The sequence below is a fragment of the Oikopleura dioica genome, chromosome XSR, assembly GCF_907165135.1.
Source record: "Oikopleura dioica chromosome XSR, OKI2018_I68_1.0, whole genome shotgun sequence".
Classification (NCBI taxonomy): domain Eukaryota; kingdom Metazoa; phylum Chordata; class Appendicularia; order Copelata; family Oikopleuridae; genus Oikopleura; species Oikopleura dioica.
In genome coordinates this window covers 10,511,395-10,535,700 of record NC_137294.1, presented here as the reverse complement: position 1 = coordinate 10,535,700, position 24,306 = coordinate 10,511,395, and the positions used below count along the sequence as shown (strand labels likewise).

Genomic DNA, 24,306 nt, shown 5'->3' with positions numbered 1-24,306 from the left:
AAACGTTTTAAAGAAGTCGGTTGAAGCAGGTTTTGGTTCGTTGGTCAAAGGAGGGTTGAAATACAGGTATGAGCAAAATAAGTGGTGGGCGAAATATAAAGAATACAAGAAATTTTGTTTTCGAATTAACATGAAACAAATTACCGCGGATTTCTCGAAAATGGATGAAATTCTAGCTAAATTTCTATAAAAGAGGCAGTCGATCGTAAGTAGGCGTGATTGTCTTTTCAACAATAATTGATATTTTAAGGGTCTGGACGGGTTTTTCAGAGGTTTTACGCTTTTGGCTCGTTTTCATTATTTTTATTCAGCTCTTTTTTCTTTTCGTTTTCTTGCTTCTCTTTCCAGTTCTTGTTTTTGATGAGGTATTGGGCGAGCCATTCGAGGGCCGTTACGGAGTTACTAGGACGCTCCTAAAAACCTTCAGGGGGTGACCAAACAATGGGAAAATACCTTGACGAGATCCTCAAGTGCTTGCGTAAGAATGGGCACGACGGCTTCTTCGAGATACTTTCTGCCCGTCAAATCTTTCAACTGGATTTTGGGAACTGACTCGCTCGAGTCCTTTGACATTCTGAAACGAAAATAATTCTAGAGATGAAGTGGAAAATGTCATTTTTCGCAAGAATGAAGGACAGCTGAAAACGACGGCCTTTGATTGGGTTGCGGAGAATATACTGAGTTCTTACTGAATATTTTACCCAATAAGACGCCAGTATGCTTCACAATTAGCCAATTAGAGCCCGCTATTTCTTAGAATATCGATCATTCTACTTTTGAGACGGAAATATGTGAAAAAATATATGATTATTCAGTTCTGTATAAAAAATAAAGCTATAAGGACTCCTAATTTAGGAGGACAATAGAGGGGAGGATCATTTCTTGCCAGGGGCTGGTGTTGGAGCCGCACTTTCAGCTTCTTTGGCTTTTCGAATGTCTTCTTTGTAGTTTTTGTTTTTGAGGAGGAAGGCAGCAAACCACTCGATCGCCTTTTCTTCTGTCGCCGGTCGCTCCTTCGCCAGTAGGTTCATCCCTTCAAGCACCAGTGGCACAACCGTTTCATCTTCCTGGCTCATTTTTATTTGCCTTTGAACATAATAGAGATATGTGGTTATCAGCCAATAAAAAGCCATTATGGTCTGGCTTAGCCTATCAATAACACCAGTTTGCACAAAAACGGCATAAAATTGACTCTGGAATTTTAAAAATTGAATAAAGGAGCCACTTTCCTAAATACGTCTTTGTCGGCAAACTTTGAAGCTCAACTGGACCAGGTCTAAATTTGCGTTTCGCGAAATAGGTTTCCAATCTAATTAAATACTGAATAATTTTCACTCGTGACTGACTAAAATTAAACTGAAACGCTTCCTTTCATGATTCCTGTTGTCGCAAACCTTCTTTATCTCTTCAAAGTTCATCCTTTTTTACGATTTCTCGCTTTTCAGAAATTTCAGCGCGCGAAATTCCCAAGAGTGAAATCTGGCGTCTGATTGGTCGCGCGCCAGCTCCGCGCAGCTCAGCCGAGGAATTCTAGAAGGAAACTGAAACTTGGAAAGTCGCGAACTGGCGATCGAGTCGTCTTTTCGTAAAAATCGAAAATGCTCCGACGAAATTTGCGCGTTCCTAAAACGATAGGTACTTTTGCATAAAGCAAAATTAAATAAAACGCCATATTTTCATAAAAGAATGTCACTACACATCAAAATCAATTCTTAACAGTGAGAAAACTGTTCCTTGCACACTTATAAATCATTTTGACCAGTAAAATTGCTCCTTTTATGCAGTAAAATGGTGTTTTACTATCAAAAACAGTCTTTTTACGGAACGAAATGTAGATTTTCTTTGTGATTGCTACAGTTATTATAATAAAGTGTTGTTCAGAGCGAGTTCTGAGTACCTCTCCTGCTGTTCAAGTGGATGGCTCAAAAGTAGGCTGGGAACGAATCCGAAAGACGCGAAAACGAAAAGGCTACGAATGGAACTCCCGTTACCGCATTTCCATGATGGGAGGCCACTACCGAAAGGATCCAGCAGTGATCACCGGGACCGAAACGAAACTGGCCTACACTCCGACTTGGGAATCGGCGCTCCTGACTCAGGGCCATCGAAAAGATCTTTTCATGCTGCAGCGATTGAACGACGAAGAATCGACGAAATTCAACCGATTGAACAGCCACCCGGGTCAGACGTTCGACCCGCTGCGGCATCGAACAGAAGTGACAAAAAAGAACCAGAAAATGTTTTTTGCGTCGATGAAGAAACGAGAAGATTTCGACTATGGAATCAACGTTGCCGAGCGTGCAGCGTTCCCTCATCGCAGAGTCAAAGACGAGTACTTGGACAATTGGTTGACAACCGATCCAAATCATAATAATGTCGAAGGGGTGGATTTAAGAAGCCCTCTTACAAGACAGGAAATCGCCAACGAACCCGAAGTCTGGAAGAAAGTAATGCTTTATGAACGCGAGCGTGACTACAAATACGTAATCCACCCCTACAGAAAATCCGCACTGCCGAATATGTCATTTTGGTACCAACACGTAACGAAAACGCGGCTTATTCGTGGCAGACCTGCCCTTTACAATCAAATTACTGTCGATCCGGAGAAGGTGGCAAGTCTGGCGCAGTTCTGTAAAACGACGCTAGAATTGGCGCAGGCGACGTTTGGAGAACCTGGAAACGCAGATAGAAGCTCAAAACAGGCTCAAGTCGAGCGGGTCCGACGAGAAAAGATTGTAAAAGGTGAACCTTTCTCTTGATTTTACGTAAACTGAGGGCCTTACTTGATATACGAAGGCCCCCTTCAAAATTTCAGTGGATACTGTAGCCACCGTTCAATCATCAAGACATTATATGGCAGTTGAATGGACCATATTTAGTTTTATATGAACTTGTTAACAAAAAAAAAGACCATTGTGGTCTTTGAAAGAGTGATCTAGAGACTATTGCATGTATAATAATCTCTTTTAGCAATTTGGAATCAAGCTCAAACGCTCGCTGGTTCACCTGACTCGTCTACAACTGATGATCGCCCGGAAGTACTGTATTTCTGGATGCGTGGCTATTCAGCCACCGCGCCAGGCGAGACAGAGGAAAAGTACGAGGAATCAGAGCCTGCTAAGTTCCAGTCAGTCTGCGCGCCAGTCGAGCAGACGCGAATTCCGTCGCCTCTCCGACCGTTGCGGCCTCGAGCGAGCGCCTTTTGCAGCGAAGAAGAATTGACTACGACGCACACAAAGGAAGTGCCCTCCGTCAACGAGTTAAAACTGCCCGTCGTGCTGCCCCTTGAGATCGAGGTCAAAATGCGTTCAATTCCATGGTTTGACTATTCCCCAGAGGCGCTGCGATTTTACAAACAACAGTGGCGCAATTACGTCAAACCTGGATTTCACGCTTACGCAGGTATTTTCGTCAACTTTACTGACTTTTCTGAGAGAGAAATACCGTAGTGACGTTTTTATTTTATGTTTTCAAAGAAACTTTGAACCTTCATCTAGTTCCCTCTAGTTTTATCTAGTTTTTCGTTGTCGTGTCATTAAATTTAAAAACTGAAAATTCAGTACAAATTGTTCTTATAATGCTCCTCGCCCCTTGATTCAATCATTTTTTAGGGGACATGCTGTCAAACTACGACATGGCGAATCGACAAGAGAAGCTGTCCGAAATCACGCGCGGAATTTCCAGCTCCGATGTTTTCTCCCACACTCAGGTCTCCGCCATGCCCGCAGAGTTCAATCGGGCTTGGTTCGCAGAATCAGATGTAGAACATCCAGATATACAGTCAGAAATCGACGAGGCGCTCAAATCGCAAGCGATTATCAAGTAAGATTGAAAACCATAAGGGCCATCTTTGATATGTCAGTTTATAATTTAATTAATGATTAGTTGATTACCACTGCCCAGATAGTATCCCCTGATGTATATAGACAAATGTATATATCTGTAAATATATTTAGCAGTATTTAGTTAACACGAAGGTAAAAACGCTACAATAATTTTTGGAGGCCTTATCGGGGCCCTATCATCTCAAAACACCACCAAAAATCACCACTGTTTTTAGGGGTTTTCTTGGACTGCTGGCCTTGGTCACTATCAAGGAAAGTTTCAAGATGATGATGTGGAAGTTCCGATCGTTGCACAGCTAGTCAACTTCGATGGGGAGCAGTTTTCCCTCTCCTCTTATCAGCTAAACACCTTAGGTAAGATGAAATGCGTTAAATTGATAGAAACGATCCATTCTAGCGATCGATCCAGAGAACGACTACTGGAACAAAACGGTGAACTTATGCTACGTAGAAAAGTATTCTCAGATGGAAATCGAAGCTTTTGCCGAGCATTTATTAAAGGTAAGACAGGATCATCAGACTGTAAACAACAAAGAGTCCAAACGAGTGCGAGTCAGTTAAAATGGTAATTTTAGTTTGCTGCCAATCGAGCGGAAATAAAATTCGACGAAGAGCGTATAGAGGAAGAGGAAAGAAATTTGATAACGCAAGTGCAGCTGGTTGACGCGCCGGATATTGCCATCCAGCAGCCTTGGAAGTTCCTCGAAGAGCGGTCATCTTCACTAGAATCGTTAATGGAAAATAATGATAACGTAAAAGAAGTGCAAAGCCAAAGCTAGTTAATACGCCTCCAATAAATGTTTAAGTTACAGTTCAAAGTCCCCTGCTTCTCTTTTCTCTAGAATGTCGAGTTCTAGAACTTCAAGCCTTTGCTGTTTCGTTTTTTTCAATTTTGTTGTGGTTTTAGACTGTCTCGGATGACACGTTCGGATGACGGCTCGATGGGGTCGAGTTATCTACTTGGGGTTGTCGAGGGTTTTTACGGCAACCCTTGGGCTCATGAAGAGCGCCGCAACTTGTTCCAGCAGATGAAGGGCTTCAATATGAATACGTACATGTACGCGCCGAAGCACGATGACAAGCATCGACATAACTGGCGATCCAAGTACGACCTTGACGAGCTCAAGAATCTAAAGTAAGTAGCCCGGATTATAGAACTACATGCAACAGAACATCTCTACGAAATAACGACTCATTTGCTGTTTTTTCAGAAGCCTAATTGAAAATTCGAAAGAAAATGGAGTAGACTTTGTCTTTTCCATGGCTCCCGGGTTGGATCTGCGCTATTCCTGCAATATCGACCTGGAGCAGCTTTTGAACAAATTTATGGACATCAAGGAGCTTGGCTGCCAATCATTTGCCATTCTATTCGACGACATCAACGAGGACTTATCTCCCGAAGACGCGCGCAATTTCGAGAGCCCGGCACACGCACAAGCTTCTGTCGCCAATTTCATTTTCGAAAAGCTCGGCCCGGAAATCAAACACTTTCTTTTTTGCCCAACAGGTACGATGAACCTTTGAGAGGCCCTATATTCCTAATTGATATAATGCGAAATGACTAACGTTGCTTTTTAAAATAGAGTATTGCGCCTCGTTCGCGAAGCCTAACGTTGAGGAGTCTGAGTATCTGAGCTCGTTGGGCAAGATGCTCCATCCCGATATGTTGGTGATGTGGACCGGGCCGCGCGTCGTCTCCCGCACCATTTCGGTGGAGTCGATCGAGCAAATCCGAAAGATATTCCGCCGCCCACCCGTCATCTGGGACAACATCCACGCCAACGACTACGATCGACGACGATTTTATCTAGGGTCAATAATTTAATCAAGACAAAATCTTTTAAATATGTCCCCGCCCCTCAATTCTGTCCAAGAACTAAGCTTCTATGAGGTCTTAAAGTGAAGTTACAGTAGATATATCCTAGAAACTTCGAAGAACCTTCGTTCTCGGGCAAAATTGAATAGTTGCAATACCTAGAAATCACCTTTTTTCAAGCCCAACTTTCAGGCCGTTCGCTGGGCGCCACTCCGACCTAGTCGGATTGACAGCAGGAGTGCTAACGAATCCGAATTGTCAGTACGACTTCAACTACGTGGCGATGCACTCGCTAACCAGCTGGTTCCGCTCGTTCTCACTAGGTAAGTTATCATCAGAATAACTTATTCTGATGATTTGCATGCGCTTTAAAAATTTACAAAACGAACCTTAGAACACACAGACTTATTTTTAACAGTTCGACCACGAAAGCAATCGACCGCCTCGTCTGGAGATGAAAAGAGTACTTGCGAAGAAGAGCACAAATCGTAAAAAATATATCAATTCTATTTTATAACAATTTGTTTCCTAAGGCACGGCCGCTACTGCCCCCGGCGCGCGCTCGTAAATGCGCTGTCCGATTGGTTGCCCAGCTTTACTCAAACATCCCCTGATCGTATCGAGCTGGAGGACTTGCTCTTGCTCGCTGACTTCTACTACTTGCCCTACGAATATGGAGAAGACGCGTTTCGCTGCGTCCAACAGCTCATGTTCTGCGCCAATAAAGTCTCCCTCCGCGCATCCGAGCAATGGATCAACAACTTTAATAATGTTCAGCACCTTAACGAGAAAATCAGCACACTTGCCGGTAATCAATTGAAAACTAGGAGGAAATTTGAACTTTTTTATTCAAGATCGCATGTCGAGGTGCGCCATTTCCGACTCCCCCGCTGCTATGCTTCTACCGTTCCTCATCGACGTTTCCAATATTTTCACGCTGGCCATCGCCTACATCCAATTCATCGCCGACCTCGGGCACATTCTAGACCCCTCGCTCATCCCCGTTAAAGAGTTCCACGAAAAGGAGTCCTACGATTACATCGATGATGACGATGGGAACGGCCCAGAGCTAGCTATCGTCCACAAAATCGCCTCTATTCTACCCCGCAATGAATGTAATGGGCTCTCATTTTATTTCTAGGAGTAACGAATTTCTTCTTCAGTAAATTCATTCATTCTTAATGAAATCTCGACCCCTTGGTTTCCAGGAACAACTCTTCGATTTTCGGAGCCAAGTCGAACGCGGGAAAACGCTTTTCGAAATTCTGCCGATAATGGTACTATACCCTTAGTTTGAAAAGATAATAATAGAGATTATATAGACATGGAATTTGATGATGCAACGCTCTGGCCGTCTAGCGATCTTCAACGCCTCGACGACTTAGAAATCGACGATGAGTTAATTTCGTTTTCGATCAATCTCAGTATTCACCCGCTCGATCATGGTGCTGCCCTTGTTCTGCGCGATAACAAAAAAGGTACGTGTTCAATTAATTCGTCGAGTTGGTCGTTTTGCGGGCGTTCCAATGTAGTACCATCCAAGGTAGTTTTATATCTTTTTTGTAGCGCGTTTGCATTTCGCTGTTCGCTCAAAAACCCAAATTGCGTCGCTGCATTCGATGACGTTGCTGATCTGTTCGCTGGTGAATATCCTGTCAGCGCAGGACTATGAAATAATCGAAGTGCACCTTGGCGAGCAAACCGAGCCATTCCAGAACGTGCTGGAGAAAATGCACTTTATCAAAAAGAACCGAGCCTTTTTCTACGTCCTCAAGTAGAAACACCAAAAAACCACCAACTTATTTGAAACGAACGAAAGAAAATCAACAGCGAAAAAAATTAGCCTGGCAAAAGTGCATTAATTCAAAAAAAACAAAGAAAAAAACGCGCCCAGTCCGTCCTGTTTTTAGTATTTTGTCCTTCCCTTTTCCAATTTTTTTTTCTGTTTCTAAAACGAACCTTCAAAGTTCTGCCCTCGTTTTTATTTTCCTGAGAGTTTTTATTTTTATTCTACCTGGACTTTGCTGCAGCCGAACAACCCCTTTCTTCAATAAATTCGTCAAAAACAATTCTCGTTGAAAGGGACTAGAGTCTTATTCTTTGCCTCTTTATTGTGTCAATTTTATTGCATCAACAAGAAACCCCCCGGAATATATTTTATAATAAAATTATAAATATACAGTCTATATAATATAGATGTCTGTACATATAGTTCACCCTATTTTATGATTCGTATATGCTTTCAATATCAATTACATCCTTCAATATAAAGAATAACATCCAAAAACAACCCGGTTAATTGAACGTAGATTTATTGTAAATTCGAGAAAGCATAAAGGTACAGTACAACTTCCTCTGAAATTATCATAATATTCCTAGCTTTTCATTAAGGGTCTCTCCTTGTACTTATTTACTTCAGCGAGCGACAATTACTGTAACACTTAATGAAGAAAGCTTCAGTTAAATAAAGTTATAATTAGCATGGCAGGAATTTTTTCATTGAAAACTCTAGAAACTCGTTTTTGTTCTTGTTGAAGACATTGACAGGGTGCTTTTTTCATAATTCGTGTGATTGACTTTTTTCTAAACAGCTTCGTCTCAGTCGAAGTCGCCCTTGACGGCTCTGTACATGCGGAGATAGTTGTCCCTCCACTTGAGATAGTTGTGCGCTTCTTCGCCGTAGACGATCTTTGGCCCGCAGAATTCGTACTTGTTGTTGGTCATTTCTCGCAGCTCTTCTACTTGATGAACTAGGCAAAAAGTAAAGAGCTCGGTCTTTTGTTCGACTCTTACCCATGAACAGCTTGGTGGCCCTGACTCCTTGGAACTGCAGTTGGAGACAGGTGGAATTGTCTTGCTTGTTCTCCAAGAGAAAAACGCGGTCGACGAGTTTGTTTGCGCCCTCGCGCTCGAAGTCGATGCATTCCGAGCTGATCTGGTGTGAGAGCTCGATGATCTTATCAGCCCGCTCTTTGACCACTTCCTCGCCGTAGAACTCTACTCGTCGCCAGAAGGTTGTGTTCAATGCTTGAAAATTCATAAATTTACAAACAAAAGGGACTATTTAACTCCTAAACAAACAGACTCTCAGGATAACGAATGCTCTCGTCTCGGGTTCCGTAATCCTACCTTGGTAAAGAAGATAGTCCGGCCAGTTAAGCTCCTTGAGCCGCTGGAGATCCTCATCATCAAGTGGAGGCTTTTTCTTGGCGCTATTTTCCGTCGTCTCGTGTCTCTGGTTGACTGCGATGTAGACTAGATCTTCGACGGGGATGCAAAACTGTAACGACATCATCGCTAATGAGTAGTCAAAGTACTCAAGCACCATCATCAGATCGAAACCAGCCATGATGTCTAAACCCGAGTTTACTTTCTCCAACTCTGGGAAAAGAAGAAACCACCGGTGCAGCTGACAGCAGTCGCCGGAGGAAGACTTACCCTGAATCCAATCGAGCACGTCCTCGCGCGTCAACCCTTGATCATAGCTTGCGACGTTATTTCGCGATTTTCCGTAAAACAGCAGTTGTGGGCGAACGTTCGCCATGTATGCGAAGGAGTTATTCCCCATGTCCGATAAATAGAACTAAAAGAATGATGGTATTTCAAACTTGATCATCGAACTAACCCATGGATTTTTGAGGAATTCTTTCATTTCGACAATGATGTCTTCTTTGGACGGCTTCATCGACATGAGCTGTTTTCGGGAACTTACCCGCCGGCGCTTTTGGTTGTATGGCGCGCTGGGATTCAGCATGTAAGTGAACTGAAAAATGTTATGAAACAGACAGAACTTAGTGCTGACTAAAAATAAACTATTGTTACACAAAATAAAAAAATGCCTCCTCGACAGTCTAGCTCCTCTATTGTTTATACAAATAAGTTTCTTATTTTTCTGACGACATAATTCATCTCTACTAAGTCCCTACTGATTGAAATTTCTTACTTTTGGCATGAGATTGTGGTAAAAGTTAAACGAGGAGATGAAATGACTGTTGGGCTCTCTAGCGATTCCAATGCTCTTGTACCCATCGACCATTAGCGCGTCGATAACCGTCTTGTTCCAGTGGAGATGATTGCAACTCAAGTCAAACTTCAATCCATCAATATTCTTGCCAAGCCAGCAGTCATCTTCGAGATTAACCGGGCGCGAATTCACTGCCATACCGCCGCGATTCTCGCCCATCAAAAAGCGTGAATTGTATTTCAACCCGAAGCGCTGGAAAATTGACATCATCGTGGTAGAGCCCGTTTTCGACGATTTTAGGAAAAAAAGATCTCATTTTTGGCTTTTGAATTTCTATTTCTTCCGATAGAAAGAGATTTGATAAGAGTATTTTGGAATTATTTTCGATAAGAATAATTTGGCCGTCTGCATATCTCATAAATTATGAGTTATTTTTACAAGCGGCTTATCTCTAGCGACTATATAACAGACTGTCTCTCCCCCTTTTCTTCAAGGAAAAGTTGAAGATGAGAGCGTTTCAAGCCGATTCCTTTTTGGATTTTGCAGTTTTCATCGAGCTCTGGTCCCATTTTGACTCTACTGAGGACGTATTCTAATTCAGCATCCGTCAGGACCGGGCTACTGACCACAGCGGTCATTTGGACGACGTGATTGTTTTGAAACTTTTCGAGTTCAGGACTCGCCGTCGCTCCATCAACAACTTCTTGCTTCTCTTCATTTTCTTCGCTCTTGATTATTGGATGGTAGATAACTTCTGAAGGTGGAGAGTGTTCTTTCTTTTCCTCTGTTGTTTCTAGCACGTCGTTGTTCTGTTGTAAATCGTCTATGTTGTCGGAACCAGCTGCTGCTTTTGCGTACTCAAGGTCAAAACAGTCCTAAATTAATTAAAAAAATTAAATTTATAAAAAAAACAAAAGAACGACTGATTATGTTTTACTGTCGGCCCTACAGTAGCTAAAAGTATTTTTGCAAAGTCTTATCATGACTATTACGGACGACTATTATCTTGAGAGCCTCTCAATGAGAGGTCCTTATTATCAAACGCAGTCAATTAAATTTGAATAATAATTTTTTGAAAATAATAAAAAGAAACTTACTTGTGTCCAGCGTGCCTTGATATCCACCAGCACCAGCGCAATCAAAAAGAGAAGAAGAAAAATAACATTCTTGTTGTGAGTTGTGGCCATGTTTCTTTTAGCGTCTAAGCCTTGTAATGATATTTTCAGTGGCGCAGCGTCTCTAACTTTAGCTTCAGCGCGATCGGGGCTTGGGGTGAAAGCGGATGTCTCTAAAATTTAAAATTTTTTGGCATAGTGGTGGCAGCTCGATCTATTCCAAATCAAAAATGTCAAAATTCAACCCAAGTGGTTCATTGAGCCCAGAACTCAGCTCGGATCATCGAGCCGATGCGCCAGGGGGCGAATAACTATTTTTTTGCTTTTACTTTTAACCCCTTTTAGTACTCAATTACCGCGAGCTTTTAAAAAGGATGGAAAGGCCGTCTTTTTCTTTTGATAATTTTCATTCAAAATCATCAAATTTTCAAAGAGATAATTATTTTATGAATAATTTTCAAGCCGTCTTTTCTCGGAGAGTTAACATTGTGACACCCTTATTTCAAAATCCCAAAATAGGGTTTACGAGTTTATTAACGCCGGAACGCATAAAATTTTTTCAATGCTGAACGCAGACCGTACCAATTAATTGGCATGCCCCTTTCAGCTCTTTTTAACAATGAAACTGATTTGTTTATTGTTAAGATGATAGAGATTAATAATTCTTAGACGCTTAGCTTCAATTTCATCTCCATATTTTACCCATATTATTTCATTAATATGAGTAAATATGCAAATTTCTAAATGTGTCGAAATGGCATTAAAGGGCGTTGTACCAATTAATTGGTCGCCATGCGTTTCGGCGTTAAGTAGTACCTTGTGATTCAAAAATGTCAGTTAACGACTGCAGCCCGCTTAAAATCATTGATATTCATACGAAATCATGAGAACCAGACTCTGTAAAAACAAAGCAGAAACGTGTCGAAAATCAGGCATAAAATTGAGTTTCACTGAAAAAATAAGCGCTTGCAGATAAGCCAGTTTATACCTGATAAGTAGGGTTCTTCAGTACGAAATAAACTTTACGTGCATAAGTTTTATTTTCGATTTTTTTGTTCTCGCTGGCGGAAAAAAGACAAAAGCTTTGGTCGTAATTCAACCGTTGAGACGTTACTCTTTCAGACGTTTACTCTTTTTTATGAGTTTTTTTGGACTTGCTGGTTGCTAAAAATGAAATTCAAAAATCCTGGATCAGCCCACTTTCGGTTCGGTTTTGCATCTTTGATTTCATCGTCGAGAAAAGAAGGCGTTCTACTTCAGATGAGTTGTAGCTTGATCGAGCGTGAAATTGAGACAGAATCATCAAATTATGTTATCATTTTTCGAAAAGAAACGAATTCGAATTTTCCACTGTTTTATTTAGTAGCTTAGAAGCAGTGAAGCAAAGTAAAAACATTAAATAGTATCATAATATCGAGCTCATTCGTTTCGACAAGGACTTTTTCTTCTTTGGTTCTTCATCGAGGAGGTCTTCGAAATCGTCCACGGGACTTGGCGCTCTTGGATCCACGAAGGCCGGTCCTGGGTCTGGATGGGCTCGGCAACCTGTGTAGAAAACCTCAGTCAGTGTCTGAAAGAGCTGAAAGGAAAATCCGCACAGCGGCTTTTTCAAAAAACGTATCTTTCATCTCGGATATATTCAATGGTTAAGCAAATAATTTGATTTTAATCGTTTTCGTCTCTCTTTACAGTAATTTCTTCGAGAAAGACGATGTGTTTTTCGCTGATCGGACGATTTTTCGAAAAATACTGAAAATCGTCTCTAGAATCGGTCCCGTTGTGAGGCCTGTTGTTCATTTGACGCTCACTTTGAAACTTTCGAAGTTTGAAAGTCCGAAAACAGTCTTTTCTTCGGTAAGTCACTTTTTTGATGTGTTTTTTCACAACTAATTATTTTTTTCAGGAATTCGAAGAGTCGTAAAGAGGCTTCAAGGATGATGCTGCTCCTCAATTCATCGGAAATCGAGGAACTCATCACCCGGCTCATCATCGAAAAGTTCGACGGCAAGAACAGAGATCTAGCTAAAGAAAGCCTCTAACTTTACTGTGTTCTGAATAAAATCAATTTTCCACCTCCAAAAAAAGAGCCAAAATGAAAAAAAAGTTGTCGACTCTAACTTTGAAGAGCGACCAACTTTTTGCTTGTCGTTCACTTCCTGCAGGCTATAGGCTATAATTTATGTTATGCATCATCATCATAAACGTATTTCAATAACAATCTATAAAAAAATCCAGCAAAGCCGCTGATTCAGGTTTTTAACACAGGTTGCCGAGCCCAGGGGTCTGGATCGCGAGGGTACGAAAATGTCTGAAGGAAAATTATTCAAGAAACATTTCTTTCCTCTTGGAGTACCTGTGAGCTTGAAGAGAAGCGAACGCTCTTTACTGATAGAAAACTGTTGTTGTTTCGCAAACTGAAAAAAAGGTAAACTCGTCTAGCTGAAACTATCGTCATTGAATCTTACCTAGACCGCCTTGGATAAGTCTGGCGAACTTCTGGAATTTCGGGAAGCTCTTCTAAATCTTGAGATTCTTCGGAAAAGCGAATCGATCTGCGCCTAAGGACGTACTCTTCACCGTCGTTTTCGCGCTTCCATTTCAGTATGACAAAGCTCAGTAATAAAAGTAAAATTATCAGAAACACGCTTGCCAAAGGATTAATTTCTCGTATGCTCTGGATCTTTTGAATGGTAGAAAAGAAGATTTGTCAATCCTTAGCCGAAACCTAGAGCAGCAAAGACGCAGTAGAAGATGTCGCCGTAACGGTTTCCGATCGCGAATCTGTTGATCGTCACAAACGGACTAAAAGCAGAAGTAGTTGATTTCCGGAAATGGGGTTGCTTGAATTACCATTCACTTTTACTTTCGTCGCAGAAAATATCTCTATTCGTATTTCTGGTTAAAACAGCCATGCGATAGACAAGACTGACCAACTAAACAGAACCCGAGGATTGTTAATGGTTTTCTTCTTTGTTTGGCCGCCTTTTAATGACTCAGGTACTAAAAAGTAGGCATTGTTCTGAAGACCTCAATGAACCTGCTAGATGCTTTTTTGTCCTTTGCGTAACTTTTATTATTTTTCTGCTCATGTGATGCTTTCATAGACCTTGTCTTCCTTGTCGAAAGTCATCTCAATTTTTGATAATGCAGTGCGATTTTTTAGTTGTTATATTTATTATTATTAAGTTTTATATAATTAAGTCACTTCTATCCGAATTTCATATTCAGTATTCTTTCAAAACTCCAGGATAAGCTGAGAGCGACTTATCCGACGATGAAGCCTCTCAAGAAGATGCGAAGCAAGACGATCAGAATTGATCATCATTTCTGCTATTTATAATACCTATCTATCGCTCTTTTATAAAAAAGGGAGATATAACAAATAGATTCCACAGTCTTCTTCTTTTGTTATTGCAGTTTCTAGCAGGCGAATTTTTCATAATCTTATTGCTGATTTTCGAGCAAATTGAAAGACGGTGGGGCGCTGGAGTCAAACTGAAATGATAATATCTGAAAAACGATTTGCCTCTTTCCCGGTTGCAGCTTGTAGCTTCATTCGCATTGAGTTAGCATTTGTGAAAAGAGCATAAAATGAAAAGAGATACAGAAATGGAGCTGTTTCCTGAAGTAGATTCGGATGTTTCTATTTTCTCGGATGCATCGAATTCGGATTGCGGAAGCGTCTTCTCTGACGAACCAACTACTAGCGAGCTTTTGGAGCACATGTCCTTCTCAGGTTTGCCTCTTTATCTCCACCTGTACGAGTTTAAAATGGATTTTAGAGGAGGATGAGATTGACGATGCGAAAGAAGAGGAGCAAGCAGATTTCGCTGTCGATGAGATCACTGCGCCTCTAGAACTGATTGAGGAGAAATCAACAAGGACTACTTCGAGTCGAAAAACTTCGACTCCGATCAGAGAGAATCAGTCGCCGCCGAAAAAAGGTAAAATAATATATTTGTTGAAACGCGCTAATCAGCTTTCGAAAGTTGTAGCTCGTTTCGTTCGACGAACTGTCGACGGAAGCACGAACTCTTTGCCGAAAAAGACGAATGCAGAAGTCGAACCAGTGGCGGAATTCAAGCTGCGGGCGTCCTCCTTGCGATCTTTCCGCGCTTCGGCCGAGAAAGAAAACGCCCAGGAAGGGGCACCAGCGCCGCGGCAGCGATCGGCAACGGAACTGAAGAGCTACTCGCAAGTTCTCTCGCCGAACAGATTCGAGAACAGAAAGAAGATCTTCGATAACGCGGCGGCGACTAACGAGATCTCGAGAAAGCGCGCCTTCGCGAACAGAAACAAGATTGAACCGCCGCACTTCAATCAGTCAAAAATGGAAATGATCAAAAACAAATTCGAAGGTGAGCCAAGTCCCAACAATATGGACCGTGAATAAGTTTTCTAGAGCGGGCTAATGGCGGAGCTGGTTGCAATCAGTTCGAAATGACACTGGTGGAAGAAGACCGAGAAGAACAAAAACGTCGCCACCAGGAAAACATGATGAAGTTTGAGCGCATTTTCAACTAGAAAAAAATCATCTTCTCATCGTCATTTTCACTGCCAATTTACAAAACACGCTTTTTAATAAAATAAAATTTATTTGTCTCTACAATAAATAAATTGATTAAGTGAAGAAAGACTCTCTCATGTGTGTGTTTTTACAATATAAAAATAGAAGAAGTAGATAATAGTATAGATGTTTAGCTGTTATATTGTTATATTATATGATAGTAAAGAGTCTTTCTGTAGTCCATCTTTAGTCTGGATCTATAGTATGATCAAAGGGTTGGTTTGTGCTGGCATTTTTTCGCAGATTCCAAGCGCATTTTCTTGATAGTAAGAGAAGAGGAGAATAGCCATTTTTCCGTTGTCTGAGAGACAGCGAAAAAATTCTCTCGCTGTCTCGGGCGTCAACGAGGACAGTTCTCGCGCCCTTTCGAGCGGAGGTGGCCTTCTCGAAGAAAAAAAAAGTAAGGAGTTGAGTTTCAAACCAACCAGGGACTCCGAAACTGGCTCGAAAACTTTTCCACGTGGAAACTGCCGTATAAAAAGGCCTGTGCCCGTCGAAGAAGCTCACATTTTGTCAAATTGAGAAAATAAAAAAAGGCAAATAAAGCTTACGATGGGTTCTCAGCCAGAGATGACCAAAGCCACCGAGGAGGAGATTCCAAAGGAGGACCAGTTCAAGCAGCCTTCCCAACCAGCTGATTCTTCTTCCCAAACTGAGGTAAGATTCCTTTTTTCCTTCTTTCAATTAATCCTTTTTCTAGCCGCTAGCTGAGGTGAAACAGCTCTCCCAGAAAATGGAAGAGCTCTCTTCCCAAGAAAAGCCGCAGGAAGACGAGATCATCTCCGGCGACAAGAGTTTCTTCAACGAGCAATTTAAAACTGCGGACCGGGTCGAAGTTATGTTCGAAAATGGAGATGCATCTCCCGAAGGTATTCTTCTATGATTTCGCGCTAAAACTAATGATTTGTTCAGAGCGAGCCGAAAAGAAGGCCACGAAAAAGCGACCGCTCGAGGACGACGAGGAAACGAGCCCAACAAAAAAGGCTCATCAGATGACTGCGTCTTTTTTGGCTGATCACGGTAAGAATTCATCGAAATAGAAAATTATTGTTTTATCTTTTCAATGAGATTTTTTTCAGACGAAGTGACCGGCGATCCAGCTGCCTGCTCCACTCAAGAGCCTCCAAAAGACAAGGAGCAGAACTCCCAAGGAGCTCGAAGCGAGGTCGGACCGTCTCAAGAAATTCCTTACCAGATCCCGGGATTCATCGACGCCGCCGAGGAAGAAATGAAGAGCGTCGACAGCGCTGAAATCGTTCAACACATCCTCGGTGATATCAAAGGTGAGTAACTTTTTAACAGAATCACTTTTAATACTTGTTTCTTTCTAGAGGAAGATGCAAACGGGGCTGCGGAGAAAGACGATGAAGCCGCTCAGGGCGAAGCTGCCAAAGATGATGCTCAGAACTGAGCTTTTCTCTCTGCATTTCCACTGTTTTTACATTCCTCTTTATCAATATAGGAATCCAAATATAACATGAGTTTTTGTTGTCTTTTTTGTGCGGTTTGCAGGCGCAATCGTATTTTTTGCGAGAATATTTCCAATTTTACCCAAAAAAAACCAGTTGGTTACGTTTCATAATGAGCGTTTTTCTAGAATATGTTTCAACAGCATTAGTGAAAATAGACAGTAATGCAGACATAGACGACTTCTTTTGATTTTTTTCTGCTCATGAATCTTGACCTTAAATTTCCGATTACTTTCTCTACTCGTGCATTAATTTTTTTTTTGCTAGATAACGGAACTTTAGATTGATGTCCGACGTGCCAGCTACACAATTCGAGAGCTCCATCATGGAGCTAGACTCGTGGCTCGAAGGAGAATCTGAGCGAGCCGTTCAAAATATGGTAAGTTTGTATTGACGCCTTAAAACTAATCATAGCATATCTTTTTTAATAATAAATAAACATGAATAAAGCAATAAATAATATTTTCAGCGGGAGATGAATCAGAGCCTCGACAGCATGGAAAAAGCGACAGCGCGAGTTTGCGCAGGAACGGACGAAATCGCTTTGATGATGAAAAATATACGAGACGAAAATCAAGCACTGAAGCAGAAGCTAATAACGAAGGAAAAAGAACAGAAAGAATTGGCCCAAGAACTGAATCAAGCGATCAATATGTAAGTAAATTAACGATCTATTTTGAATCCCAATTTACACTTTTCATAGCATTGATGGAATGGAGGTGGAAGCTGAAGCCGCAAAGGAAGACCTCGCGAAAATGAAACGACAGCTGGAAGAAGCGAACAAACTGTAGGGTTGACTTGTATTCTTCGTTAAAAATTCTCATAGGATCAACAATTACGAACAGGAGAAGCGAAAGAGAAGAAGACGAAGGGAAGAAAAGCGCAGAAACGAGGAAATGAAAAAGGTAATGATCCTCACAGCAAATGAGACCAGAATCTGGTCACCAGAAAGTAATGGATCGAACTTATCATTATCGTTTTTAATTTCAATTAAAACTTATTAGGCGCAACCCATTGAAATTCCACCGGCGATCCCCCCCGTGTCAGCGGCCCCTAAAGAAAATAGCTGGCAGGAAGTCTCCGAGATCGCTCTGGCCGTAAGATGTATTGTAGGAAATTTTTATCGGAAATGTATTTTAGGTTGCCCTGATTGGCGCTACCGCTTATCTTTGCTACAAATATTGAAGAGAACCAATCTACTGTGTCTATTTTATTTTTAATTTATAACCTTTTTATTTTTTTTTTCATTTCATTTTCTATTTTTGCAATAAAATAATTTCTCTACACGACTCTTGACGATTTCTTGGCATGAATCGATGCAAAGAAATTGCTTGAATTTTGAAATTTGCGCAGGAGTAAGAATGTAATCACAAAAGTGCTCACGGATGCATATGTTAACAGAAGGGCGCTTGGCTTCACGCGTGGGGTACTTTGTTTAGGCTACAAGCCCTTACGAGCAAATTACAATTTTTGCAAAAGTTGTAAAATTTGGCGAAGTTCAGGTCAGCCGGCGTTAACCCAAGAATTAAACCACAACAAGGGGTATTTACCGGGCGATGTCGAGCAGCAGCAGCATCAGCAGCATCAAGGGGCTTATTTACTGGGCTACAAGCGATACGGGGTTCGAAGATGGGCAGCTGCCAAGAAGAAGTAGCGTAACTCCGAATGCGATACTCCGAGCGACCGCGAGCTGAAATTAAAGAGTCCCGTGGCTGATAAACATTTGCGCACCTGCTGAGTCGCGAGCTGGCCAACTCCAGCTTGACCTCTTCTCGAGCACTGAGGGAAGCTCTATTTGACGTTTTCATTAAATAATATTATTTAATAATATCATGCTGCGAATATTGCTTCATCGAAAAGTCGCTTTATTAAAAAGTCGCCTGCCGAGACTCTCGAGAGTCGCAAAAATTGAGAAAAACGCAACTTTTTGAATTTTGTAAGAAAGGTGGTCTTTTTGAAAAGACGCCGCCAAGTAATTCACGGAAATAATTGCCATTCGCGGAAACAGGATTTACTTAGAGGCTGCTAATTGCGACGTTTTCGCAGTTTTTTTTCTTGTTTGAAATGGGTTGAGTTGAGAAGGGTCTTTTTTATCTCTTAGCTCGGCGTGAAACTGGAAGCGATAACGCTTACATCGTTTCACCAGCGCGGTTTCACCTGTGTCCACATCAAAGCAGCCTCCGACACTTTTCGCTATGACATGGAAAGCGTTTTTTTACTATTTATAGTTTCGTGATTGTCATTTTTAGAAATAAAAATCAAAAACCGCCATGAGAAAAGCTCGCTCTTCACATGTATCGAAATCAAATCCAGCGCACGGAACTCGTCTTTAGTGCCAATTCAGCATCGAATTTGATACTTTCATTACATATGTCAAAATGAATTTTCTAGTGTTTCTCAGACTCTTCTTTTCTCGAAATCGTTGATGAAAAATCTTCCATGTTTGAACATAAAAGAGCGGATTGCGATGCTATCTTTCTCCTCCGTCAAACATTTTGTCACTCGGCCTGTTCGAGTATCCGACTCGAAAAAGAGAGCTACCGTAAAGCAACAACAGCTGAGTTTTTTTGACATTATCGACGATTTTCGAAGATGTATTTTCTCAAGTCGTTACACAATATTTAAGTATTTCGTTGGCCATATTTGCTGCGCGAATACACACATTAATTCAAGATTATGTATGGAACTCGATCTGAATGAGGGCGGCTCTCACGCTGTGCAGCGCTGCGGGAAAGTTCCCGTCGCTCTCTTTGAATTCGCATAATTTTGCGATTTCGATACAGTATTCAACAGATACTACTAATTACTTCATCAAACGACCAAGAGTCCGATTATTGAATTGACAGTTCAATGAATCCCTTTGGCCCTTGCTTAGCTCTTAGAATCGCAGCGGAAGAATAAAACATGTTTCTCATTATACAAACTAATTGGATTCTTTCCAGGTTTCCAGTGCTAAAAAACGGAAAACTCTCTTTACGGACGTGACGCTGCCGAGGCCTCTTTGAAGCATCTTCCGGCGCCAACGCTCGTGGCAGATTGATAAGCGTTTCTTTAACAGATCGGACACTTTATCTAACATTTACTGGATTCTCTCCGCTCGCACGGATTCCAAATCAGCGTAGCAGGAAGAAAGTTGTAATCGACCGTCATTACGATCGCTTTACACCGCGATAGGAATTTTGCGAATTTCTTGCGCTCCTCCTCCTCGCATTGGCAGCGCGCCAATGCATGCTGAATTCGTTTATTTTCACTCGAAGAAGGATTAATAGTAAAGAAGGTTAGGCCTAGCCCTGGGAAAGGTACTAGATTACAACAAAAACTTTTCGATTATTTCTCATCATAATAGACTTTCGAAGATCTCAAATTGGACACTTTGTCAAAATGTAATACATTTTTTGACGAGAATCAAGTTTCCCAGCGCTGGAAACGCTAAAAAAATGGATGATCCAAGCCTTTAAATGGCCTGGCAGAGCAGCTGGAGCTTGAGGTAGTGCGCTTTGATCTTTCCAAGTCCGTCGGGCGTTGCGTAACACGCGCGCACCGACTTTCATCCCGTTCAAGTTTGGAGAACTGTATCGAGTACAAGCTCAAAGAGAAGTAGTCTCGCTTGGAAACGTATCGATTACGATACATCGTTTTCGATAACGCCGACCTTGAACAACAATTACCGTTGTAGAGTCTACTTTTTCCATATGTTGCTCTACTTCTGTTTCTGTTGCTTTTTTTGTTGTTCAAGTTCAAAAATGAAACATTCGCGGTGTCAATTCGTGTTGCCAAGAAGACTTTGTCGAGCTCCTTGCTCGATTACTGTTGCCAAAACTCGAAACCTCGAAACCATTTTTTTGAATCACTCAATTTTGAAATTGGCAAAGTCGAGTTTATCAAGCTGAAATCAAGCACTTATGAACGGGCGGTGCTTGACAGACTAATCGGGCTCAATTAGCTTGGACAAGCTCACAGAAGTGTTTCGCTACTTACTTGTGAGATTTCAGAAACGAAGGAAAACTCAGAGAAAGAAACTCTTCTAGGTAACATTTCTACTGATATTGACGATTCAAATTATTCCGAAAGTGCCTCAAAATGTCGATAAAATGCCCCCTAAATCCAAGAATTGCGCAAACGCTCCCTTAATACACTTTGTGAGGGAATTCTCAAAAGAATGAAGCATGAGGTCTTCGAAGAATTTCGAAAATTTGCGTTTTTTTGTAGAATAAATTTATTAAAAGACTGGTATTCTTACGAAAAATGCATTAATAATTGATAAAAATGAAAAAAAAACAAAGAGTCGCCGCCCTTTCTCTTTTTAATTTATGGACCTATATCTTCAGAGAGGCAAATTTATTATATTTTAAGCGGAGTGATAGATGGGCTCTAAAAAGAATTTAGTGGCTCGGTGCGGGGGGAGATCAATACCACTTTTCTTTCGCTTTGCAATATTTAATAGAAATGCTCAATCTCCAAATCAGGGACTAGCTGGTTTAGAAAAAATAGGACGTCCCACAGAGAGTTTAAAAAAATAAGCTAGCTCTAGCAGTTCCGGGTCTTCAATGGTGCTCATTGTCACTATCTCCCCAAAAAAGAAAAAGAAAAAACGCAGGGGCGCCCGAAATTCGTTCAATTCAATTTTTGCGTGTTTAAATCACTCATGTTTATACTGTCTATTTGAATTGTTACTCAGGGCATAGTGATATTTGATATTTGCCAAATTTTTTTACACACCCGGAGCCTTTAGATTCACCCGTTCAGAGCGGATTCTCGAGAGCACGAAGAGCACGAGCAAACAGCTGTCCAGCGAGCCGCGTTTTCCTCTTTTCGCCATTTCGAAAACGAGTAGAGAGTATTTCAAATTCATCTTCCGGGAAGCAAGCGCAGAAAGCAAGAACAGAAAGATGGCCTCCCCGGATCCTTACGCCGATTTCGGGAAGTCGCCGCGGGCGCGACAAGCGGCGGAATCAGAAGAATGGAAGGCCGGAAAGGAGCAAGTCTTCGGCGTCATTGATGAAATGAAGGCGCTCACCGAACATTGGATGACAAGGTACACACAGATAACTTCCTTCGACGCTTGCTTCTTGTCATGTTGGCTTCTTATCGCGCGCAAATAATATTTGAAGCGATATTCGACAATTTAAGTTTATACCGATTTTTGTAACTGGAATGCAGTAGTTTGTTTAGGAGGTTAAATAACACGGAATTCCTTCTACTAAACGTTTAGTAGAAGAATCTTCTGCAAGGCAAATACTCAGGCCAGTAAAGAATCGTCTCTGCATCGTTCGAATGCGTCCTTTTTATGCACAATTTAATACCTCGCCAAATACGCATTTTAGAGGGCAAAAAGCCGAGCAGATGATCGCTCATTTACTGGACCTGCCGCCTCCCCAAGGCCAAGCTCAGGTGTCTGAGCTCTACGAAATGGCACAAAGGCGGCAACAGAAGATGAATGAATGGAAGAAAGAGCGAGCGCTCATTTTCCAACGAGGTACGGAAACATAAACGCTCTGCATTGCAAAAATATCAATCATAGTCGTCCAAATCCGCCGCTTGCTGAATATGAACGAGGGAGGCAAACGCGATCTGGACGGGAACCTAGCCGAAGTCCACGGCGAAATCAAGCACTTCCGTCAGAATCTGGGTAAGTTCCAACAACTAAAAATCACGATTCGTATTACCGGAACTGCGAATTTGTTACGAGCGCGCTGCCGGAGAGCGGCGATTTTATATTTTGTGATTTATTCTATTTCCTATTTCTTCATTGCCAAATTTCAGACCAATACCGGAAGCAACTGCAGATGCAAAACATGGATCGTGAAGCGCTCAACAGCAAGATCGCCGAAGTGCGTCAAATGCTGGACGAGACGTCGATGGCGGCTGGGGAGCTGGCCAAGCCAGGGGCCGAAGTCCGAGCAATGCACAATCAATCTCACATGCACTCTGACCTCGCAATTAGTCCTCACACGAGAAACCGTACTAGATCCAGGTCCTTCGACAACACCCTGGACTAGGAGGCGACTTCATTCATTACTCACAGGCACAACTAGCTCATCGAGGCCATAATCACAAGAATCCAATAAAAAAAACAACAATCTACTAACAACTACACGAAATTCTTTCAATTTTAATTCTAACGCTTACTAAGACCCTCTGGCCCAGCTTGCGAAGAAAAAAAAAATAATAAATCATTCGAAAAAATCTCTCTTCTTTGTGTATATTTTGAGTTTATTTTTTATGAATGTAATCAATTAGTAAAGCAAGTGTTCACTGGAGTCTTTTCTCTTTGGAGTCAAAGGATGAAAGACTTGTTCTTCATTTTAAATTTTGTAATTGAGGACTTTGGTAGCAGATACTGGCGATCAACAGGCGTATAAAAAGGCGATAAGACAGGGGCTGACCTTGAATAATGGAAAATTTTTGGGTGCGCCCTGACGCTCCCCTTGCCGGGTGATAAGAAGTAGCAGCTGATTTTGGGTATAAATGCGCGGATTTCTAGCAAAAAGCATCAAAAATAAAATGAGAAAACTTTGAGAAGCTTTTTTATATATGTTTCAACTGAGAATTTCAGGCTGTGTATAATTGTAACAAGATGATCACTCAACGACACTAGAACCATAATGAACAGTCGAGTAACAACAGAAGAACTCTACATCTGGAATGAACTTCAGAGCTAGTTCAAAAAACCTGTCTAAATCTTGACTTGATACTGTGAACTGATGAAGAACAATTGGAACGAAGTCGATTTTATGAAAACAGACCACGACATGTGCTAAATAAAAAAACTTCAGGATATAAATATCCCTGATTATTAAAATGAATTAATTTAAAATGATTATAAAATGAAATTTCATCATCTCCATTCATAGATGTAATGAATCGTTGGATCAAAAGGAAAGGTCCAAATACGTTTTCTCACCACCAAATAATCTATAATAAATAAATAATTTTACCAATTGTGTCTTTGTCGTTCTTAAATAAAATCGCAGCATTCCAGACAAAGGAGCCGTGTGAAGCACTTAGCCGGAAAAAAGGGCTGAATAGTCGTCCACTTGGCAGGGCATAGCAGCGGAGGTAACTCATCGTCTCTGGAATTGCTTCGTGCTCCACCAAGCACAAAATATACCCAGCCCGGGACAAATCGTTTTTGTTTGGCTAAATCCTTAATGGAGCCTTTCACCAGCGAATTTTTCCAATTGTGAAATCAACGCAGCGAAAATCGTTAATTTGGCAGAAGGCAAATCGACAGACGAACGGGGATAAGCCAATTTTCGCAATTTGGGCACACACCCGGGTCAGATGTTCGATAATTTTTTTTCTTCCATTTGTGGCAAAAAAGTGGGTCAGTTCCGAAATAAATTGATCCGCGGATGAAATATTTTTAAGCAAAAACTGCCTAAAAATCTTGATATTTGCCCAGTTAGCCAACTGTAATGATGCCTAAACATCAAAAGCGCCTTGCTTTTCCCATGTTTGTCTCTGTGGTGAGACTCAAGGTTGATCCCCCCTAAGTCTGCATTTGGCGCTTGCAGCTCGAGTTTAAAC

The 24,306-nt window shown here is 41.4% G+C and overlaps 9 protein-coding genes and 1 long non-coding RNA gene across 11 annotated transcripts; 6 read left to right on the top strand and 4 right to left on the bottom strand.

Annotated features, from left to right (window-relative positions):
* Positions 1-5: 5 nt before the first annotated feature.
* LOC145707669 (protein dpy-30 homolog) lies at positions 6-610 on the bottom strand. The gene is made up of 2 exons (XM_081785226.1): positions 454-610; positions 6-413 (listed from the first exon to the last, which is right to left on the bottom strand). The coding sequence occupies exons 1-2, from the start codon at positions 571-573 to the stop codon at positions 276-278; spliced, it is 258 nt and encodes an 85-aa protein (XP_081641352.1). The 5' UTR covers positions 574-610; the 3' UTR covers positions 6-275.
* An 850-nt stretch (positions 611-1,460) lies between these two features.
* LOC145707668 (uncharacterized) lies at positions 1,461-4,665 on the top strand. Its single transcript, XM_081785225.1, has 7 exons — positions 1,461-1,635; positions 1,882-2,742; positions 2,971-3,402; positions 3,612-3,823; positions 4,061-4,199; positions 4,243-4,346; positions 4,421-4,665. Exons 1-7 carry the CDS (start codon positions 1,599-1,601, stop codon positions 4,622-4,624), a joined length of 1,989 nt encoding a protein of 662 aa, XP_081641351.1. The 5' UTR covers positions 1,461-1,598; the 3' UTR covers positions 4,625-4,665.
* An 82-nt stretch (positions 4,666-4,747) lies between these two features.
* LOC145707922 (protein O-GlcNAcase-like) lies at positions 4,748-7,727 on the top strand. Of its 2 annotated transcripts, none has more exons than XM_081785512.1 (10): positions 4,748-4,980; positions 5,057-5,352; positions 5,429-5,657; positions 5,854-5,984; positions 6,080-6,149; positions 6,195-6,469; positions 6,516-6,776; positions 6,825-6,938; positions 6,984-7,139; positions 7,228-7,727. In XM_081785512.1, the coding sequence occupies exons 1-10, from the start codon at positions 4,763-4,765 to the stop codon at positions 7,437-7,439; spliced, it is 1,962 nt and encodes a 653-aa protein (XP_081641638.1). In that variant the 5' UTR covers positions 4,748-4,762; the 3' UTR covers positions 7,440-7,727. The 2 variants fall into 2 exon arrangements, with proteins under 2 accessions (XP_081641638.1, XP_081641637.1); XM_081785511.1 differs by having other exon boundaries at positions 6,056-6,149.
* Positions 7,728-7,889: 162 nt separating this feature from the next.
* LOC145707664 (galactosylceramide sulfotransferase-like) lies at positions 7,890-9,932 on the bottom strand. The gene is made up of 6 exons (XM_081785221.1): positions 9,605-9,932; positions 9,287-9,424; positions 9,100-9,244; positions 8,791-9,015; positions 8,455-8,688; positions 7,890-8,411 (listed from the first exon to the last, which is right to left on the bottom strand). Exons 1-6 carry the CDS (start codon positions 9,893-9,895, stop codon positions 8,260-8,262), a joined length of 1,185 nt encoding a protein of 394 aa, XP_081641347.1. The 5' UTR covers positions 9,896-9,932; the 3' UTR covers positions 7,890-8,259.
* A 151-nt stretch (positions 9,933-10,083) lies between these two features.
* On the bottom strand, positions 10,084-11,945 carry LOC145709281 (uncharacterized). The gene is made up of 3 exons (XM_081786959.1): positions 11,729-11,945; positions 10,723-10,913; positions 10,084-10,500 (listed from the first exon to the last, which is right to left on the bottom strand). Exons 2-3 carry the CDS (start codon positions 10,810-10,812, stop codon positions 10,084-10,086), a joined length of 507 nt encoding a protein of 168 aa, XP_081643085.1. The 5' UTR covers positions 10,813-10,913; positions 11,729-11,945.
* A 1,024-nt stretch (positions 11,946-12,969) lies between these two features.
* Positions 12,970-13,658, bottom strand: LOC145707914 (uncharacterized). Its single transcript, XR_014134780.1, has 5 exons — positions 13,591-13,658; positions 13,460-13,542; positions 13,206-13,331; positions 13,094-13,154; positions 12,970-13,048 (listed from the first exon to the last, which is right to left on the bottom strand). It is a non-coding gene; the product is annotated as an uncharacterized LOC145707914 (long non-coding RNA).
* A 654-nt stretch (positions 13,659-14,312) lies between these two features.
* On the top strand, positions 14,313-15,395 carry LOC145708573 (uncharacterized). Its single transcript, XM_081786258.1, has 4 exons — positions 14,313-14,476; positions 14,523-14,684; positions 14,730-15,098; positions 15,143-15,395. The coding sequence occupies exons 1-4, from the start codon at positions 14,332-14,334 to the stop codon at positions 15,262-15,264; spliced, it is 798 nt and encodes a 265-aa protein (XP_081642384.1). The 5' UTR covers positions 14,313-14,331; the 3' UTR covers positions 15,265-15,395.
* A 438-nt stretch (positions 15,396-15,833) lies between these two features.
* On the top strand, positions 15,834-16,764 carry LOC145709741 (uncharacterized). The gene is made up of 5 exons (XM_081787440.1): positions 15,834-15,964; positions 16,008-16,176; positions 16,220-16,327; positions 16,387-16,590; positions 16,639-16,764. The coding sequence occupies exons 1-5, from the start codon at positions 15,860-15,862 to the stop codon at positions 16,716-16,718; spliced, it is 666 nt and encodes a 221-aa protein (XP_081643566.1). The 5' UTR covers positions 15,834-15,859; the 3' UTR covers positions 16,719-16,764.
* Positions 16,765-17,062: 298 nt separating this feature from the next.
* Positions 17,063-17,961, top strand: LOC145709279 (uncharacterized). Its single transcript, XM_081786958.1, has 6 exons — positions 17,063-17,155; positions 17,246-17,430; positions 17,480-17,563; positions 17,603-17,681; positions 17,781-17,873; positions 17,917-17,961. The coding sequence occupies exons 1-6, from the start codon at positions 17,063-17,065 to the stop codon at positions 17,959-17,961; spliced, it is 579 nt and encodes a 192-aa protein (XP_081643084.1).
* Positions 17,962-21,607: 3,646 nt separating this feature from the next.
* On the top strand, positions 21,608-22,843 carry LOC145706850 (uncharacterized). The gene is made up of 4 exons (XM_081784301.1): positions 21,608-21,811; positions 22,101-22,252; positions 22,298-22,405; positions 22,540-22,843. The coding sequence occupies exons 1-4, from the start codon at positions 21,666-21,668 to the stop codon at positions 22,773-22,775; spliced, it is 642 nt and encodes a 213-aa protein (XP_081640427.1). The 5' UTR covers positions 21,608-21,665; the 3' UTR covers positions 22,776-22,843.
* Positions 22,844-24,306: the final 1,463 nt, after the last annotated feature.

Bases quoted from the DNA above. Each gene is read 5' to 3' on its own strand.
- LOC145707669 (XM_081785226.1), bottom strand. From the start codon at position 573: ATGTCAAAGGACTCGAGCGAGTCAGTTCCCAAAATCCAGTTGAAAGAT. The intron at 414-453 runs GTATTTTCCCAT...GAAGGTTTTTAG, and splicing joins CACTTGAGGATCTCGTCAAG to GAGCGTCCTAGTAACTCCGT.
- LOC145707668 (XM_081785225.1), top strand. From the start codon at position 1,599: ATGCTCCGACGAAATTTGCGCGTTCCTAAAACGATAG. The intron at 1,636-1,881 runs GTACTTTTGCAT...AGTGTTGTTCAG, and splicing joins GCGCGTTCCTAAAACGATAG to AGCGAGTTCTGAGTACCTCT. The intron at 4,347-4,420 runs GTAAGACAGGAT...TGGTAATTTTAG, and splicing joins TTGCCGAGCATTTATTAAAG to TTTGCTGCCAATCGAGCGGA.
- LOC145707922 (XM_081785511.1), top strand. From the start codon at position 4,763: ATGACACGTTCGGATGACGGCTCGATGGGGTCGAGTTATCTACTTGGG. The intron at 6,470-6,515 runs GTAATCAATTGA...TTTTTATTCAAG, and splicing joins GAAAATCAGCACACTTGCCG to ATCGCATGTCGAGGTGCGCC. The intron at 7,140-7,227 runs GTACGTGTTCAA...TCTTTTTTGTAG, and splicing joins TCTGCGCGATAACAAAAAAG to CGCGTTTGCATTTCGCTGTT.
- LOC145707664 (XM_081785221.1), bottom strand. From the start codon at position 9,895: ATGATGTCAATTTTCCAGCGCTTCGGGTTGAAATACAATTCACGCTTT. The intron at 9,016-9,099 runs GTAAGTCTTCCT...ACTCGGGTTTAG, and splicing joins CGTGCTCGATTGGATTCAGG to ACATCATGGCTGGTTTCGAT. The intron at 8,412-8,454 runs GTAAGAGTCGAA...CTTTTTGCCTAG, and splicing joins GGCCACCAAGCTGTTCATGG to TTCATCAAGTAGAAGAGCTG.
- LOC145709281 (XM_081786959.1), bottom strand. From the start codon at position 10,812: ATGGCCACAACTCACAACAAGAATGTTATTTTTCTTCTTCTCTTTTTG. The intron at 10,501-10,722 runs GTAAGTTTCTTT...TAATTAATTTAG, and splicing joins TCAAGGCACGCTGGACACAA to GACTGTTTTGACCTTGAGTA.
- LOC145708573 (XM_081786258.1), top strand. From the start codon at position 14,332: ATGAAAAGAGATACAGAAATGGAGCTGTTTCCTGAAGTAGATTCGGAT. The intron at 14,477-14,522 runs GTTTGCCTCTTT...AATGGATTTTAG, and splicing joins GGAGCACATGTCCTTCTCAG to AGGAGGATGAGATTGACGAT. The intron at 14,685-14,729 runs GTAAAATAATAT...AGCTTTCGAAAG, and splicing joins TCAGTCGCCGCCGAAAAAAG to TTGTAGCTCGTTTCGTTCGA.
- LOC145709741 (XM_081787440.1), top strand. From the start codon at position 15,860: ATGGGTTCTCAGCCAGAGATGACCAAAGCCACCGAGGAGGAGATTCCA. The intron at 16,177-16,219 runs GTATTCTTCTAT...TGATTTGTTCAG, and splicing joins TGGAGATGCATCTCCCGAAG to AGCGAGCCGAAAAGAAGGCC. The intron at 16,591-16,638 runs GTGAGTAACTTT...GTTTCTTTCTAG, and splicing joins CATCCTCGGTGATATCAAAG to AGGAAGATGCAAACGGGGCT.
- LOC145709279 (XM_081786958.1), top strand. From the start codon at position 17,063: ATGTCCGACGTGCCAGCTACACAATTCGAGAGCTCCATCATGGAGCTA. The intron at 17,156-17,245 runs GTAAGTTTGTAT...TAATATTTTCAG, and splicing joins AGCGAGCCGTTCAAAATATG to CGGGAGATGAATCAGAGCCT. The intron at 17,431-17,479 runs GTAAGTAAATTA...CACTTTTCATAG, and splicing joins CTGAATCAAGCGATCAATAT to CATTGATGGAATGGAGGTGG.
- LOC145706850 (XM_081784301.1), top strand. From the start codon at position 21,666: ATGGCCTCCCCGGATCCTTACGCCGATTTCGGGAAGTCGCCGCGGGCG. The intron at 21,812-22,100 runs GTACACACAGAT...TACGCATTTTAG, and splicing joins ACCGAACATTGGATGACAAG to AGGGCAAAAAGCCGAGCAGA. The intron at 22,253-22,297 runs GTACGGAAACAT...TATCAATCATAG, and splicing joins AGCGCTCATTTTCCAACGAG to TCGTCCAAATCCGCCGCTTG.